The 19,558-nt window shown below is 46.2% G+C and overlaps 1 protein-coding gene across 2 annotated transcripts in view; it reads right to left on the bottom strand.

The window, feature by feature from the left end:
* LOC138467648 (lysophosphatidylserine lipase ABHD12-like) overlaps positions 1-19,558 on the bottom strand; it is a 981,794-nt gene that overhangs the window by 346,030 nt on the left and 616,206 nt on the right. For both annotated transcript variants that reach the window (XM_069607824.1, XM_069607823.1), the window contains exon 4: positions 11,385-11,504. In XM_069607824.1, the coding sequence (XP_069463925.1) occupies positions 11,385-11,504 (120 nt within the window). The remainder of the gene's footprint in view (positions 1-11,384; positions 11,505-19,558) is intronic.

Below are 19,558 nucleotides of genomic sequence, written 5' to 3'. Positions count from 1 at the left end.
CCCTTTTTTAGGAGGGGCATTACCTCTTGGAGAGTAGTCATGTGAAATTTTTGGGGCTTGACATACAGATTGACGATCTCCTCGAGGAGGATCTTCTGGTGGTCCAAAGAATGTATTTTTTGTCGTGGAGGATGGTTTCGGGGACGCTCTTACAGTTCTATGCAGTAGCCTGCGGATACTGTGGGCAGCACCCATCTGTCTGATGTGATCCCTTCCCTAGCTTGGGTGAAGTTGGAAATGCGTCCCCCTACTGGGGATGTGTGAGAAGGGACCCTGAATGGAACGTCACTGTTTTGGTGGAGGCGTGCCGCCGCCTCTACTGGGGCTGCCTCTACCTTTACCACGTCCTCTTTTATTAGCCCTGCCATAACCCTGGGTAGACTGCTGGTTGTTATTGTTCCATGGTGTACCCTGCCCCTGGGAATAGTTAGATCCTCTCTGGGAATTTTGTCCACGTGGGCGGCGAAAATTGCCATTCCCTCTCTGATTAGGGGGTTTATTGGTTAGTTGGCCTAGGGATTTGAGTGTCTCATACTCGTCCTTGGCGTTTTTCAGTGCGTCCTCGACCGCCTTTCCAAACAATAGATTCGGCTCCACCGGTTAATCTATCAATGATGCTTGGGTTTCGGCTTTGAACCCAGACTGTCGCAACCAAGCATGCCTTTTGATAACAGTACCTTCTGCTATCAATCTGCTGGTGTTATCCGCGGCATCAAAGGTTGCTTTTAATATGCAACCGGACACGGCTCTCCCTTACGCCGAAACTCGTGCCAACTGGCTTTTTAAGGGTTCTGGGGCGGAATCTATAAGTGCCGTGACTTCTTCCCACTGGTGGCTGTTGTAACTCGCCAGCAGGGTGGTGGAGTTGGCAATGCTTGCCTGGTAGGCGGAAGTGGAGGCTACTTTCCTGCCCAAGCCATAAATCTTCTTGCTCTCCTTGTCGGGAGGAGCTTCGGATGATGACAAGGGTGTTCCTGCCCTCTTACGGGTGTTTGTAACTACCAGGGAGTCCGGTTTCAGATGCCCTCTTATGTACAGTGGGTCTGTTTGGGCTGCCCTGAAAAGCTTCTCAACTCTGGGGTTTACCGCCCTAGTGAGATAGGGATTAACAAGGGAAGGGTAAGGGTCTATCCTCCTTTGTATAGACTTAAGGATAGGGATGGCCTGGGCAACAGGTCTCCTTTCTCCCACCAACTCCTCAGCAAAATCCCTCTCTTCCTGTGCACCCTGGGTGTCAATGTGGAAGTGTTCTGCCGCTCTGGACAGCACTTCATTCAAAAGAGGTTGGTTATCGACAGGGGAGTCGGTAACCAGGGTTTCCTTATCTACCGGGGAATCTAGCCTGTAGGTTTCTGGGTTGTACTCCTCCTCCTCTTGGTCCTCGTCATCCCCATAGTAGCCTGTCCCAGTTTGTTCTTCCAACATGCCCAAATCTGGATCCTCATAAAGGGATGGATCTCCCTGACAATGAGAATAGGGCTTTATACTGAAGGGGTCTGAAGAAGGAGCTTCGACCCGGGACTTCTTACTTGGGGGAATCGGATCCCTAGAGCCTGAGGGAGTTGACCCGTCTGGGGTAAAAGAGAGAAAGTGTTCAGGGTTTTTGGCATAGAAATCTGCCAATGATGACATCCTTGACATTACTCTGTCTATGTCATCATTAGACCACTCTCTTGAACTGGGAATGATTCTTTCTTGAAGGCCTTTCCCTTGCTTATCTAGACTGAACCTACTGGTTTGAACAGGGGTCTTTGGGGTAATAGAAGACCGAGACTTGTCCATCTGTTTAAGTGGGGTAGAAAGTCTTTGAGGTGTGGAAGTAAGCTGAGACTGCTTCCTCTGTTTTCCACCTTCCCTGTGTGGGGAATAGCGTTTACCCTGTTTTTTCGCCCCTCCGGAGTCCTTCGACGCCTGACGCAGAGGTTCGGGGGTAGTGTCCCTATCTCTGTGTAGTGGAGGTTGGGACCGTGAGCAGCCGTTGCGCGGCCTGTAGACGCCGACTCCTGGAGTGCGGACTGGGGATAGAGATCGGCTTCGTGTTCGGACGATCGAACCTCTGTTACCTTGGGAAGCGAGGCACTTCTGGCAACAGTGGATGGTTGCTTGGAGTCATGTGGCGATCTAGATCGAGAACGCCCAGAGGACACCGAATCGGACCGTTCTGTATGTGCCTCTTTCCGAGTGCACGGCGTGCGCGTCGAGTCTCGGTTGGACTTCGTGTGTTTTGTGGAAGTGCTGTGGGTAGCGCTTGTGTCGCTGGGGGGTCTTCCCCATAGCCGCCCTGTCGGACGACCTTCCGAGGTCGGGGATTTGCGCTTGGCTGTCAATTGACGCCACGTTGCCCTCGCCATCCGAAAGCATGGCGTCGCTGCCATCACTGAAGGTGCCCTCTGCTGCCATGGCCTCTTGACGCCTGGCGTGGTGGGCCCAACGCTTGATCGATTGGTCCTCGAGTGTTTTCGGTTTGAACCTACTACATGCTCTGCAGTTAGTCTCAGGGTGGTCCCTCGGTAAGCAGAGATTGCACGTGGCATGCCTGTCAACCCAAGGGTACTTGCGGTTGCACTTGGGGCAAAATTGGAAAGGGGTACCCTCCATATGCACCTTGTGGCAGCGGGCTAATAAGTGTAGGAATATATAAGTATGTACCTATATACCAAAAAAATGTAGAGTATGTCCACCCCCCACTCTCCCTACTTGCAGGGCCGAGGCCAGAGGCCTTCCTAGGCCCGTGCCGAGGCCAGAGGCCTTCTGAGGCCCAAATCCGTCGTGCAGCTCTCGACGGCGATTTCTTCTCAGTGCCGGCGTCGAGTGTGGATGTTCGGTGACTCGACGTTGGGGTGGAGAAATGGGGAAATATAACAATATTTTAGCAAAGGTATGGCTAAAGCCAGGGAACTCCGCGGAATGCTTCCGACCAGTATGGCGGAAATAAACAATCTGAGGGTCCTAGACGCGTGAGGGATCATGGGTACAGTGACGTCACACTAGGGATAGTATTACTGGCACGCCCTGTGTCGACACCCATTTTCGAGTTTCGAAAAACTAACTGTAATACTCCGCAGCTTCCACTAGATGTCAGCCTATGCACAGCATGTGATCTAAGCAGATTCAACAAGCCTTAGAAATATATATGGTTTTGGGGGGGTTTTGCGTTGGGACGCGGGTTCCGGGGGAGGTTTCCCCCCGCAAATATGTTACAATTGACCTTCACAATTCGGTCAATTGTGAAAAGGTCAATTGTAATTCCAGCAATTGTAACTCAAACAATTCGTATACAACCGGAGACGCAGGTTTTGATGTGGGCTCTCTTCTTGGTGCGGACAGAGGGCCAGTATTGCCTTTGGAGCAGGCGGCAGGCCAGTTTGTCAGAGGATGTACCGGAAGCACGCCATTTCCTCTCAGCCACCCTGCACTTGCGTTTATGAGTCGTACCAAGAGTTTCTTTTGGCTTTGGGCTTCAAGCGAATCCTCATGACACGGGCAAGAACATCAAGAGTATCGGATATAGCAGAGTGGAGCCTGGAAAGGACTGTGTCAGGGTGTGAGTCAGCCAAGGGGGAAGCGGAGAGGGGGGAGAAAGTGGCGGCGAAAGCCTCATCTGACACCCGCTTCATGGGCCGGATAACAGAGAAGGTAGGTGTCAGTGCTGGGGTTGGCTTGGCCTTAGGGGTAGAGGGTGAGATGGGAGGAAAGGAGAAAGTGATCACTCAGGAGAGAGGAGTGGTGAGAGGGATCAAAAGGGGAAGGTCTGAAGAGATCAGAACGTCCAGAGTTGCCCTGCAAAGTGAGTCGGGCCAGGGGGCAGAATAGAGAGTGAGAGAGTCGCAGAGGTCAAGAAAGAGTCCAGTGGAAGGACAGGAAGCATCCAGGTGGATGTTAAAGTCTCCAAGAAGGAGGAGTTGAGTGGTTGAGACCAGGAGGGAAGAGGAGAGGTCTGCCCACTCAGAGAGGAAGGCAGAGATCTGACCAGGTGGCCGATAGATGGTAGCCACATTAAGGCAATGGCCAGGAGAGAGAGAAAGAGCCTGCAGACGATGGATTCGAAAGAGTAGGCCTGCGTAGGAATGACAGAGGCAGGAATCCACTCAGGGAAGATCAGGGCTACACCCCCTCAGCAACGGTTAGACCTGTGCGCAGAGAGGAGCTTGTAGCCATCAGGGAGTAGAGTGTCAAAGCTCGTGACAGAGCTGGCTGTGAACCATGTCTCGGTGAGACAGAGGACATTGAGGTCAAGTTCCTCCAGGAGGCAGCAGATGTCAGAGGATTGTTTGACAGCTGAGCAAGAGTTTACAGTGGCAATGTGGACCGTCCTTGAAAGACTTCGGGGGGGGTGGGGGGGTACAAATCAGAGGTACACCATGCAGAGGTGTAGAATAAGCCTGTGGGGGAGCAGAAGAGGAAGGAGGAGAGGGCAAGGTAGCCATGGAGGAGACAGTAGGGTGCAGTGAGCGAGCCGTGCAGGGGAGAGAGGGGACAGCAGGAGAAGAAAGGAAATTTATGGGTTGCGGGAAGCGTCTATTAAAGAGGAGAAGGCTGGCTTGAAGGCCTTGGACCAGGACGGTACCATTCAAGTAAACATTAATGATGACCGTAGAGGAGTGGATGGAGGCCAGGAGGGCCTCCCACCGGGTGCCACCATTAATGGGAGAAGATGAGAAAGGAGAAAGCACAGAGACCAAATGAAGAGTCCCTAGGTCTGGTGAGGGAATGACAAGGAGGATGTCAGTGAAAGTTTGCCGGGAGGAGGCACGCGATAGGGAGGCCTGGGTTGGAGACCAGGATGTCCTTTTTACATTTCTTCCTACCAGATTTAGTGAGGAGAGCAGGATAGTCAATAGAGAAGCAGTTAGAAAAGAGAGGAGAGACAGCACCATAGAGTAGGTAGGGAGAGGAGAGAAGAGGAAAGGAGTGGGAAGGGGAGAACACTAGGGAGGACAAAGGGTAGGGTGCAAGCAGACGAGACAGAGAAAGACGAGACAAGTTGACAATTGGGCAGGATGACCGGGGCTCAGATTTTGAAAGACTTTCACAATGCAATTTTAAAAAATAGGAGAAAGAACACACCTAAGTTTGAGAGTCCTGAATAGTGGGGGAAAAGGCCTAGGTTTCACAGTGCAATTTTAAATAGTACCATCATGCAATTGTAAAACAGGAGAAAAACACACCCAAGTTTGAGAGTCTGCTTTAAGAAGACAGGTTTGCAGGGTAGAGTGAGGTTCTAAAACTAACCTGGGCCACTCCTACCTTCCCTAGTTGCTGCTGGTTGACTGCTGGCCACTGGCTTCCCTCTGCTGACACCTGCAGACACTGGCTGGAGCCGCCTCAGTTGGAGCCGCCCTTTGCCTTAGGGCCCTTAGCCGCAGGGGCTGCAGGGCAGAGGGCTGCCTAGGGGGATCAGTTAAGAAGAATGAACCCACCAATCACAGGAAGAAGGAGGCAGGAAGAGGGAGGGGAAACAAGGAGAGAGAACGGAAGGGAAGCAGTAATGCTGCACACAGCCCCTGGGGGGCGCAGATGGAAAATATGGCAACACAATCAGGAGGTGAAGCAAGCGAGGTTCGGTTGCCCTGGGGGACAGGTAGCAGAGTAGGGCAGATACAAGATTCATCAACAGAAAAAGTTTTACTGCTACCTAAGATTGACAACCTCAGTGGCTATATTGTTTGAAGCCTAATTGGTTCAACCAGTAATTGAATTGGAACTAATGATTAAATCATTCATATTTGGTGCAAGAAGAAAACACGCAGATAGCCAAGATGGTGTAGAGATTAAAACAAAGGTTGTAGATTTACTTTCTGCAAACACTCTGTATTCTCTGTACTCGTATTGAACAGAAAAAACATATAAAATGGTAACGGAACCTAAAACTCGTAGTAAAAAAGGCAATAGAACAGTAAAATTGGTAATGAAAAAAATATTTTAGGTAGAGTCTAGCACCAACAATGAAAGTAACTTTGAGGGAAATAAATAATAATTACACATTAAACATAAATAAACATATTCAGTAAAGACATAAATAGAGACATTCAAAAGAAAGTCATTTTATCATGTAGAATTATGCCATAGTAAAGCAACCTGATTCTGTTGTGCTGGTAAAAGACGACATTGGAAGGAAAAAAAGAACCTATTTCTCATATGGTGACTAAATAGAACCATTCAAAAGGAACATATTTTCATGTGGAAGATAATGCCATAGTGTAGCAAACTATTTTTGTTGCAATCTGTGTGTCCAGAGAGTCTTTTTTATTATTCAATGAAGTCCTTAATCAGAAAAGGGCTGTGCCTTGGAAAGTCCTTAATCGGGAACAGGTTATGCCAACGCGACAGGGAGACCAGGAGGATCCGTGGTGCATCAAGCGCTCGCCTGGGCCAGCTGGTGAAAGAGCCACACAAAACACAAGTCAAACACCAATCATGGGAGGAGGGAGGCGGGAAGAGGGAGGGGAAACAAGGAGAGAGAATGGAAGGGAAGCAGCAACACTGCACATGGGGGCTGGAGGGCAAAGATGGAAAATATGGCAACACAATCAGGAGGACCAGGAGGGTCCACGGTGCATCAAGCGCTCACCCATAGCATAGGCTCTGCTGACCAATTGTTTTTTCAGTGTCTTGGCCTGTAGGGCATAATTAGTCGTCTGCGTGCATGTGCGCCTGTACCTCAGAAACTGACCGAATGGGAGGTCATCTCCTTGTGCTTGTGGATGGTAGCTCGTATAAGCTAACAGGGATTTGCGATCCGTCGGTTTCTTGTACACTCAGGACAGCAACCAGCCCCCTTCCGAGTTGATATGTAAGTCAAGAAAATAGGTCTCCTCCTTGCTTGGTTCAAGAGTAAATTTAAGATGTTGGTTACAGGCATTGAGCCATATATGAAAGGCTTGCAGTTCTTCCATAGTTCCTTTGAAAATCATGAAAATGTCATCTATGTACCGTCGCCAAATCCCTATGTGTTCTTTAAATGGGTTGGTGACTGGGTATATGTGACTTCTTTCGAACTGGTGTGCGTACAGGTTTGCTAGACTGGGAGCAAAAGTGGCAGCCATAGCTGTTCCTGAGGTCTGATTAAACAGAAAATGTTTTTTGTCAAACCAATCTCTGCCAACTGTGTTATAGACCCCTTTCCTCTGTTGACAATCTACAATTATGCCAGATAAGGTGTCACCCTAATTAGACACAATCATTAACTGTATGAGAATTACCATACCTGTACCCCCTTTACTTTCACCGGTACATTGATAAAGCTCAAGGATTTGATTTCTTGTCTCCCTTTTCCATGGGAGATGGGGGTGTTTTCCCAATCCGGATTTGTGGATTCCAAACAGAGCAACACCAAAGTGTAAATGACCAGGTCCTGAAGAAGATGACAACAGTAATCCCAGTCATCGAAACCGGTCGACCCATTGTTACTCTGATGATATCCTTAAAGTCGTGTCAGGATACACGTCTTACAATTAGCTTACATCTGTGCATGATAACAGGTCTTTCGTGAGCATATTTTTGCTTATATCCCCCAATGCAGGGCCTTTCTTTTAGGATACAGGAGTGACCGACATATGCTCTTAGAACATTCGGCACAGTGGGTTAATAAAGTTTTGTGAAATGCCCCTATGCACCATGTATCTTGTGAACATACACAAGACAGGGTTAATCATATACACCTGTCATGGGGCACTTCTCTTGTATTTTTAGCTTTTGAGTTCATCTACTGTCCTATATTGATTAGTAGGGAAAGCTTTCTCCCTCTTTCCCCTTTTAGATAGACAGCGCACCACCGTCAACCTAGGGACAGCACCTCCTGACATGGTTAGGGTGTGCTTCTCGTTGAGGCTCAGTGTTAGTGGTCCACACACACTTTTTTCTTTATAATTAAAACATATGCATGAGAGAGGGCTCCTTTGTCCATTTTGATGTGTGAACATGTTATGGGATATAGCAGAGGAATGCAAAGTGTTTTTCCACCCAGATTTTTAAATCTTTCACCCTGTTTGTTGTGTTGCCTCATTTAACCTCTAACATCTGGAAAGTACAAATACTCAAATGAATATGTATATGCGAGCATTTCGCATTTTATCCAGAGTCTCATCAACAGATGGAAAAAAAATGAATATTACCCTGAGTAATGTATTATAAACAAGCATCAGGAAAACTGGACAGAATTGTTGTGTACGGCAGAGTTCTTGCATTAAAAAAGCATTGTGTTTTTTAGTTGGAATTTTGCATCTCATGTGCAAGTTCACCACCCACTAGGTCTCCTTAGTTAAACACTTGCACATATCCTGTACCCGTTACAGAGGATATGTTGGCAGGCCTCACAATCTGCACTTGCCACTAGCCATAGGCTAGTAATAAATAACTCTGGGCAAGTAAGAAATTACATACGTATGTGTATATGAAAAACTAAAGGGGGTAGGTGACTTTATTCCTGGCTAGTATTTTACAACTTGAGATGTTAACACTTGCTGTCAGAATTACAGTAAATTCATCACAATATGGAGCACAATTTAATACAAGCTAAGGAAACATAAAAATATATGAAAATCAGTAGCAGTAACCAGGATGGGGATGAGGTATGTTTCAGCACACAGGATCTTTGCTTTCAGGTATCTCGCAACAAGTCACAATCCTAGGTTGTTCACCCTTTTCAGTATTGTGTAAGGTACCTAAACTAAGTGTCAGGAGATTGCAAATGCAAGTCATTGGACGTTTCATGTTACATTCTATGTATCTTTTCTGAAATTTGGTAATGTTAGATTGTAGAACATATTTAAAAGTGCATGCTATTCCTGGATGGAGTTCAAGTGGTCAGCTTTTTATTCATCTGGAAAGATCACAGATCATGCTCCAGAGAACAGGCCCTATATCTGCTAAGGGACTGCATGCAGAAAACAAACACAATCCAATTCCTGACATCCAGGTAAACATACAAATCCTATATTTTGGAAGGTAAATATTTTCATTTGGGGTATGCGGGTTGGTCAACAGCCTCCCTGCCTGTCTGTCATGAAGGCAAGAGCAACGGGAGGCAGGGGGGGGGGGGGCGGCGGAGGTGATTTGTACATGGAGTGTTAGGCCAGAGATAGGTTTGAATAGTGTGGAGATTCATGGTTTTCCATCACTTCTCCCCTGGAGGGAACGCGTCCCTGTGAGACTAGGGAGGTGAGCCTGCTACGCAACATTCCCTTCAGGGGTGTTGGAAAGACTCCCCTCATGGGGACAAGGACTCCCGTTCCATGATGGAACTCCTTAACCCTCCTGCCTTTGAGTCCATGAAACCTATAAAGTCTGCTGAGAAACAATCTGAAAATACTACTGTATGCTATTGCAATTCTCCTTCCATTCTTCCTGTAAATATTGAGACCACCAAAATCAGGTAGACTAAAATGGACATAGTCTGCTCGCAAATCATCTTCTAGGAGTACTGTGAAGAAGATTGATGGAGTTATACAAAATACTAATTTGCCAAGTACAGAAAGTACCAGGAAGAGGTGGCCCCAAGGAGGCCACGAAGATACAAAAGGGACACAAACAAAGGACTGTGACACTCCTCTGGGGAGGAACCAGCTGAATGAAATAAAAATGGAGAAAGGACCCAATGAAAACCGAAGCAGACGTGAAACCTGCCAGACCCGGGAAGATCAAACCTAGAAGCAAGAAGCTACGTCGAGGAAGGGAACCTCCAGTCAGGTGGCCACTGACAAGAGATTGCAGGAATCTTTTGCATGCCAATACAGAGCAGGCCTGACTGGGAGCTGCAAACCGAACAATGGTGGCGTGACCTCGAGGAGATGGACTGAGCGGTCCATTACCTGCACTGACACCATCTGGCCGGGTACCCCACTAAGCCAAAGCACAGCAGCGGGCAGCGGAAAGAGAAGCAGAGAGAACGTTCCATGGGAACGTTCCGACCCAACACCCCAGGAAGAACGGGCGACGTGGCTTTAACAGAAAAGAATTGAAAAAAAGCCTCCGGAGTAATCTCGCTCATCACCAGAGTTGGGATAGAAGTGTGAAGAGTACATCACTAGTGATCTTACACGTCTCAGTTGCTGTGTCAAAGACTGAAAGAGAACAACAGATCAGGAGTACTCTTCCTCAACACTATCATCAAAAGAGACATTCAGGCTAGAGAGTGCCACAAGCAAAATCTCCTTTGTCAGAGTGTTAGGAGGAATCAAAGACACTACAGGAACAGTTTCCCTTGCTTTCACCAACAAGAAGACGGGAAAGGAAGACAAGAAATAACTGTGTGTTGGAAACAAAAGGAGTGTTTGACTTTTAAACAAGCCTTACGAAGCCTGGGAAAAAAGGCAAAGGTTGATTAAAACTGTTGCAGGAAACTATCCAAAGTTAGCCAAAGGATGAACCAAATGTACCAGGAGAAGAGAGTCTTTCTCCTGGATTTTTCACCTACATTGTTGAATCAGAAACTAAGGCAAAAGGTTACCAAACAACACCTTGCAGGCTGGCCAAGTCGACCAGGAGTAGATAGCAGGTGTTGAACTGTTGGACTAGGAGAAGGGAGTCATTCTCCTGGTATTCTCTACAAGTGCAGAACATTAACTTTTACCAGGGACTAATAGAAATACGCTCCTAGGGCTTATCCCATTGCAACAGGAGAAAGGAGTCATTCTCCTGGAGCTATTTATGCTAATGTATTTTGTTAGTGGTAGGACTAGAGTAGGTAAGTTTGGGCAGAGGATGGACATTTTGAGTTTGACAACCACCCTGATGACAAGCACCAAAGTTCTTCTTTCGTTAGTTAAGTAGGAAAACCCTTTAGCGATGGGGGAAGATGGGCCTTTTTTATTATTATTTAAATACAAATTGTTGTAAACATATCACCCCTTTGTCCGACTCATCATCCCACCACGCCACAATAGGCTTAGACCCCGATAATCATCCAAATGTGGCAGTGCTTCAACTTCTTTTACCATAAAAAGTGACTGGAGACTGAAGTTAGGCTATGGATGCCTCTTGTACCTGTAGGACATTAGCGGTCAGCGCACTGAAGGTCCCATGAAGTACCATGACCAGATTGCAACACACACAGAGCTAGAGTTGAACCAAGGCATGCATAGAGTACAATGATTAAATGGAAAAATAGACATTTCTATAATTCCACTGATTTTGGTTGGGTGTTTGAGGAACTCGGGTGACATCTATTTTCTGGAAAACACAGACTGCACTAATGAAGATGAAATAACACATGATTAATTCTTTAACCTGTTTTGCATTGTTTTCTATCATCTGCTGTAGATCATGGATTTTTTAAAGGTGAGCAATATATATTGCACTGTAAACAATCCCAACAGAAAATCTTTGAAAGGCATGAAACCGTGATTAACAAGAATGCATTACATCCAAAAGTTATAAACACTTGCCTTGTGCCAGAATTTCCATGTAAGTAAAGTATTACTGGGTAGTTTTGGGCCAGTGTTTCCTCATACCATGGTTGGTCCTTTCCTTGGGCATCTTTCCATAAAGCAGTAGGGAGAGTGTGCCTGTAAATGAAATCCCAAATAAAGACGTAAACAAGTAACCTGCTGTACTCTAATTCTTTCAAGCCAAGTGCAACAACTTCATAAATAAAGCAAAATGCATAGTCTCAGTCCTCAACGTTATAAACATAAGACTTATTCTATTCATGGTTAGTGGCAGAAATGCTACCTTCTTGTGAAAAGAGGCTCTGAGTTTCTTGCTGCTGGTTGTCAGGATAGAGAGGTTGGGATGTTCCTCTTTTCTTCTTTGTGCATAGTTTTTTTAATTTATTTTTTTATTAGTGTTATAGTTCAACATGAAACATTTTACTTTTACAAAACGTTTCAGACTAAAAAACAGTATTTCAGAATTTTCAGATAAGACAAAAAATACATTTTCTAAATTACAAAAGTGATTAAATCTCCAAATGACATGTACACAGAGCATAAATTATCAACACATTATTAAAAAATAATTTCATCTGTCCAACAATATTAGCTAAAACACAGTTCCATACTTCTCAGGTTTCCTCTAAATGCCATTTTTGCTACTATTCTTTGACATCCTCCGGAAGCAAGTCTTTTAAAAAAGCAACGCTGCGAGTCTCCATGCATTTGATTAGTAAATATATATCGCCAAATTAAACCAGAAGAAATTATTCTAGAATCCTACATTAAATACTTAAAATGAAGTTCATGCTGTGGTTTAACATATGACATTCTAGCAGCAAGTGGAAAATTATTGCAACGGATCTCTCTTCATTAAAAAAATGTCCTTAAAGGTGAAGTACGCTCCAAAATTGTATTGTCCCGATCGTTCGGGCATGTATTTTTAAGCATACTGTAATCGATCTTAACATTGTTTCCTATGCATTTTACCTTAGTTTTCCTCACTTTTACACATGCGAAAACATTTTGGGCGCGGCCGTCTTGGGCTATTCTTCTCCATTGATGCATTTCCCTAAGTTCAGGTGCGCTTGTGGCAACAATATAGATTGCCCGCCCCTGAAGCTGACATCACTAGACGCAAACGGCCCTTTTCACAACGCCAATGCACGTCTTGTGTCAACGTTCTGTGTGTGCAAGCTATTGACTTGTCTTCATGGAAATGCCAGGGCACCTCTTTCCTCAACAAGTATAAACAGACTCTTTCTGATGAGACAACATTGGAGTTGCTTTGTCAATCGTTTCACTGTATTTAGTTTAGATCGCCCGTGACTCGTTTCTGCTCTGTTCAGCTATCTTCCTAGTACCAGGCACTTACAGTAGCAGAACTGATTTCACTAGTTACTTGTGTTTTATTTAAATATTTGTCGTATAATGGCAACAATACAGCCATACCAATTCAATATAGGTGAATCCTAAAGGTCCCGTCAATAAGGTCTATTGGACAGACCTACTGACTTTCACTGACCAGTACGAGCCTGAGTATTCCCGAGGAGGAACTAATGGAAAGAGAAAGATGCGGAAAGGATAGGGAATCAGACGATAGTTAGGAAGATTCAATCCTCAGAGCGTGAGCCTGAGCCTAGTCGCATCGAAGACGTTTCAACCTGGTGTACTGGATGCTCAGCCTACATGGCCAAAGAAGTCACACCACTGCTATGCGTTACCAAGCTGCATGACTTCAGGGCAGCCTGCCTCACAAGGTCCGTGTTGAGGATTATGATGGTGCTTATGCACAAACTTCGCGCAACAGTTCGCCATCGTAATCCAAGTAGCAAGTAAGTGTACTCTAGATGTAATGTCATTTTGACCACTGAAATGAGTAGATTTCATGTTTTTCTCCTACATAGACGTTATTTTGATCGATCACTGACAAATGAACTTAGTCTGTAAATTGAATACATTTCTCTCGCTTTTTGGAAATCAGAGTGTTCATTGCTTCTGTGTCTTTCACTTTCAACTAAAAAATTATATTTCTCTATGGCCCAAACCATTCTGGCTTGAATGGGTGTTCACTCTTGTAATGTTTCGAGACTTCAAAGCCCAAGTTCATTTTTCCAGAAAGTTACTTTTCTAAGGGCAACTATGCCATAGAATTTAGGATGCATTTTCAAGTAAGGTGGTACACTTATCAGGTTCATTCAATTCAAATATGTATGTTTCTCTTTCACAGGTGGTACAGGCTGGTGGCCTATTGTTCATTTACATGGTGGCTTCATGGAAGGCTTGTATTCCACGTTCGACGAGTAATACCCCGCCTGTGTCGTTTCGATCCATTCGCGCCAAATTCCCCCAGTGACAGGGCACAGTACATGGGATTTTCACAAACTGTGCTGCAACCTCAAGTATACCATTTTTATTTTATTTGTGCCATCAACATCACCAAATTACATAAAATACAAATGAGCATATACGAATAGTTGTTTGAATTTTTCAGTGAGTCAAGAACACTCTCAATCGTCTATGAGAGTCATGAAAGAATGGTTGGTGCCCTTTTGTGCTCACCTCATCCACATCCATCCCCCCTCCAGTATCCCCCCTCCGGTACTGGGTGGGTGGCAACTCTAAAGTTGCCAACCACCATGTACACTTCAAAGGGATCTTCCGCACAGGGACCCTTGTTCACATAACCTCACCCAAACCTGGTGCCTGCAGAATTCCCTTCCTAAGACCCCGCCCCAGCAATCAACACAAGTTTGCACCCCTTCAGCAGTGTTCCAGGACTTTTGCGCTTGCCTCATGCCCATCTATCCCCCCTGCAGTATCAATGGCAGTTCGCTCTCAAGGGGGCTGGGTGGGAACACTCTACTTGCCAAACACCATGTGCACCTCAAAGAGTTATTTCGCACAGGAACCATTGTTCACATGGCCTCCCCAGACCCAGTGTTCCCAGACTCCCCTGTTCATGCCCATCCATCCCCCCTCAAGTATGAATGGCAGTTCACATCTATGGCATGTGCCCCCAAGGGGGCTGGGTGGGTGGGAACACTTTAGTTGCCAAACACTATGTGCACATCAAAGGGTTATTTCGCACAGGGGCCATTGTTCATATGGCCTCCACAGACCCAGTGTCTCCAGACTCCCCTGTTCATGCCCATCCATCCCCCCTCCATTAGCAATGGCAGTTCACATCTATGGCGTGCGCTCCCATGGGGGCTGGGTGGGTGGGAACACTTTAGTTGCCAAACACCATGTGCACCTCAAGGGTTATTTCACACACCGACCATTGTTCACATGGCCTGCCCAGACCCAGTGTCTCCAGACTCCCCTGTTCAAGTCCACACATCCCCCTCCCTCCCTCTCCAGTATCAATGGCAGTTCACACCTAAGACCATGCGCAAATCAACAGGTGTGCAATGTTATCATAGTTCTGTACTTTTTGGGCACTTGTACTGTGAAACAGGAACTGGCTTTCCTTAGCTCACCGACTGCCCCCATTGTGAGCTCTCAGGTCCATGTGTTGGGAACCTACATCTTGTCTGGTGAGCTCTCTTGCAATTGCTGGCAGCTTCCTTCCAGGCACATGATATCCGTTGTCCACATGGCCAGGCCAGACCCGGTTTCTCCAGACTCCCCTCTTGTCCCTGCAATCAACATGTTTTTGTCCATTGAGCAGTGTTCCGGGCCTCTTGCGCTCACCTCGTCCCCATCCATCCTCATCCCTAGTATGAGGATGGATGGGGACGAGGTGCAGTTGGCACCTATGAACAGGGTCGTACTGGGCCATAAGATTTTCTCGTGCACCAATGAAAACGTGGCACACAGTTCGAAGTTGCTATTCATTCCTTTTCGGGCACCGTTTGAATATTACCCAAAGGTGAATATTTTGATAAAAAGATGATGCAAACTGTGCATGTAAAAAAAATATATATTCAGCAACAGTGTTCACTACTACTAGCCGCATATTGAAGTAACTCTTCAAACTGGCATACAAGGCCCAAAAAAGTATGCACACTTTCCTTTTAAAAAAAGACCCACAGACCACCAGGGAGCGCGGACGTAATGGCTGCTTGAGCCGTCGTCTCCCTCTCCAGGCATTGAGATATGGCGAGGCTTCCTGAAAATGCTGACTCCCATGGAATTCTTAACGTTTATTCTGAACCCTGATCAGTTGGTGCATGTTGTGGCTAAATATATGAAAGAATCGAGCCTGCTAAAGCAGTGAACGCGGCTAGAAGTGGAAGTCCTGAAGACTGTGGGACACTGCAACGAGAGGCAATCAACATGGTGCATGCTGTCTGAACATAAAGGAAACTTTTGAGACGTAAGACCCTCCACTGGAGTGGCGAGCATTGGGTGAAGGAACAAAGAACTCTGGGCCTGCCCGCGACGCGTAAGTGGAAAGCTGGCCTGAGGAGCGTTCCCAGCACAGAGAGACAGAAAGGACATGAGGAACATGCTACTTAACCGGTAAGCAAGGCACACTTCTAACTGAGTGGTGCACCCAGCAGAACGCCCGACTGCAGAGACACGGCTCCTCTCTCGCACAGGCAGCACCCACGGCACACAGGAGGGATATTTTAGTTTAAAAAAGCAGAGACATTGGGACTGTTATTATGCATAAATAAACACGTTGCCACGTGCCACCCCCTACTGAGCCTTAAACGACCGTGCAGGTACCGCCTGCAGTGAAAGAACAACACGCATAGCAAAGAAAGAGGATCAGCTTGCGCATGCCGGCATAGTTGAAGAGTGAATCCAAACCAGTGTACAGCTACACAGCACAGGTCAATATTATACAAATAGTGCAAGCGATTGCAGAAAAGTGTCCTCAACAAGCAGAGCACCCATAAGAGACACAGCTAGTAGAGAAGTGCTTGGAAGGAGTGAGGGTGCACTAGTGGAAAAAAGAAATAAAAGCTTTGCCCACGGAACTCATTACTGTGTCCCAAAATTAGCAGGAGAAGCAAGTGTCAGGCTTCGCGAGGGAAGTAATCACGGGAGCCACCACTTACAAGAATAAAGATCAAGCATCTTACTGTTCGGAGCCCTGGATCCGAGCACGGTCCAGAAATTCCTGGGTACGGCTGTGACAGTGCCACTTAGGCGGACATTCGACTCCTACTAGGAGAACTCTGATCAATAAAATCCAGCCTTACTGAAAAAGTCACTGACCTGCAGGCTAGAATGGTGAAAGGGAAAGACCAGATCGAGGCTGTAGAGAAAAACCATCTATCAGGTGACCTAGCAGTAATGAACAGCGAAGCCAGGTTCCAGGATCTAGAAAAAAAAGAGAGGGACATTGAATTAAAGTTGGATGACCTAGAAAACCGAGAACGAAGATCAAACATACACATCATAGGCCTCAGTGAGAGACAAGGAGAAACCCCAGCCGGGTTTGAAAGTCGAGTGAAAGCCCTGGTGATATCTCTGTTTGACCCAGCAGATGCCCCCAACTTTGAATTTGACAGAATGCATAGAGCTGGAGGTCCTCCGAATGGCCCAAGATCGGTTCTTTCTGAGAGAGAGAGAGAGAGAGAGAGAGAGAGAGAGAGAGAGAGAGAGAGAGAGCACCCTTCGAATTCGAGGGATCCAGCGTCACAATATTTCAAGACCTCTCTGCTGCCACTCTTAATAGACGAAGAAGCTGCCGCCCACTGCCAACCTGGATACAGGAGCATGAAATTCGTTATCGATGGGGATTTCCCTTTTCATTGAGTTTTGAACATGAAGGAGACAGCGTCACTTCGGAGGAGGAAACTCGAGGAGTTCTGGAGAGCCTACAAGCAGGCACGCACGGAGTCGACAGAGACAAAGTCAGAAAACCTGGGGGACCAATACATAAAACGGTGCCCTTCTCAGTAAGGAGCGGCTGAGCCCCAGGAACTAGGAAATACAAGCAATATAATACTCTGTGAAAGACTGGTCCCCCAGGGAAAGTTTCAAGTCAACAGAAGTTTCTCCACTTGTATCGACACTCTTCCTGAGCAAGAGGGGAATGCTTGACCTATTAAGGCGGGCAAAGTGGTTTTTAAGCATGCAACAATGGACGAAGGGTTTGAAGCACCTGTACAACTGTGAGAGATTGGATGTTGATAATGTTAAGTTGCGTTGCGGGATGGATCCGCCACTAAACTTTTAAATTACAAAAAAAAAAAATCATTAGCCTGGAGAGGGGTCCCTGGAGAGTGGCCTTTCTTCTTTAAGGGTGCCTCAGTTGTAGAGAAGTGCCAAAGAAGGCATTTTTCATGGAAAAGGGGGGGAAGGAAGGGAGGGCAGGGGAGGCCACACATCGGAAGGGTGGAGAGACACATCTAGATACCATTAAAGTCACACAAACACAACCATACGCACAAGTTCATCAAAGACGCTCCATATCACGTGACAATAACTATCAGCACACCCCACCATAAAGGAGTCAAAATGCGATAGTTAAAATACCATCATGGCATCACCTGATGGGATAAAGTTTGGGTCCCTCAATGTCAAAGGCCTAAACTCACCGCAAAAGCGCTCCATGCTGGCAATGGAGTTTAAGCTCTCCAAACTGGACGTGTTATTTAAGCAGGAAACAAAATTTGCGCAAGGGAAAGAATTCAAGGTTATAAGTAGGGAAATAGGAGGTACACTGTGGGCTTCGGGCGGTCACAAGAGAGGTGGTGTTGGAATCATATATAGGAAATCATTAGGCCTTCTAATAGAGCAAATACATAAGGAGGAGGAAGGGAGGTACCTAGCATTAAAAGGGGACATAAGGTCACGCATAGTCATGCTTTGTGCTGCTCTTGCGCCCAACCAGAGTCGGCTACACTTCAGCGAGTCCCTGTTTGACTTCCTTCATAGGTGGACAAAGGGCACATTTAGTATGTGGGGGCGATTTTAACATCATATTGGATCCAAGATTGGACTGGGATTCAATGAGACAGGGGGCAAACCCACTGTGTGGCCCGACGAGGGAAATATTTCACGGCCTATTAAGGGTGAACCATTTAATTGGCACCTGCACAGTGCACCCGAAGGAGTGGGCATTCTCTTTTTATTCCCCACCCCACCTCACCTTACTTATTCCTGAATAGATTATTTGTTGATCGAAGCAGAGAATGAAGGCACAATTTTGGCTGCAACCATTGAGATAGTAGCCTGGTCAGATCAAAAACTATGTGTGCTGGAATTAGATTTAGGCCCATCCTTATTCATAGAGCGCAGATGGATCTGGAATGATACCCTCTAAATGGACCCATTATTTAAAGAAACCCCAACAGAGGCAATCAAAGATTACTTCACTGAGAACGACATGGGAGAACTGTCACTAAACATGGTGTGGGAGGTGGCGAAAGCCACAATTCGGGCTATCAGGATTGCGGAAGGGGCCCATAGAAACTGGATCAGGGTGAAAAGAGAAAAAGAGCTGGAAACCGAAATTACACGTAAAGAATTAAAACTCTGCACTCAACTTGTAGATGGTGTGGAAATTTTTGCGCAGATTGGATTCCTCCGAAAATAAGTTTAGGACATTTGGCAAGGCAAAGCGCTGATGCAACTGCGATATTTAAAGCAGAGATTTTACGAGAGGTGACAAAGCCTACACATGTTGGCCAACCGCCTATGAAAACAGAGGACTGAAAAGGCGAGCTCCAAAATTAAAAAGGGAAAGAGCTATTGGACCCTGACGCAATCACAAAGTGCTTCTTTAGATTCTACACCACCCTATACACGGCTGAGGGGGAGGGAACAGAGGACAACATTAGGCAATATTTATCAAAATTCCCCCGAACACCGAATTCACAAGTCAATCACGATATGTTGAATTGCCCAATCACAACCAAAGAAATTCAGACAGCCATCTTTAAATTGAAAGCAGCGTCAGCACCATGGCAGGACGGGTACACACTAGCCTTTTATAAAGCTAATAGAAACTTGCTAACTCCCTTTTTAGTGAAACTCTTTAACTCAATTTAAGAAACTAGCCAGGCCCCGTCGTCATTCACTGAGTCTAGAATTATAGTAATACCGAAGGAAGGCAAAGATATTACGGAATGCGTATCCTACCACCCAATAGCACTAATAAATGTATACACAGAGATCTACGCAAGCATTCTCGCTGGCTGTTTAGCCCAAATTTTACCCCAATTAGTTCATACAGACTAGGTTGGTTATGTGGAGGGCAGACAGGGCACAGACAATGTCCGCAA

The sequence above is a fragment of the Ambystoma mexicanum genome, chromosome 4q (genome assembly GCF_040938575.1).
Source record: "Ambystoma mexicanum isolate Mex_15411 chromosome 4q, UKY_AmexF1_1, whole genome shotgun sequence".
Lineage (NCBI taxonomy): Eukaryota > Metazoa > Chordata > Amphibia > Caudata > Ambystomatidae > Ambystoma > Ambystoma mexicanum.
The sequence above is the reverse complement of the archived record's forward strand: the minus strand, read 5'-3'. Positions and strand labels throughout refer to the sequence as shown.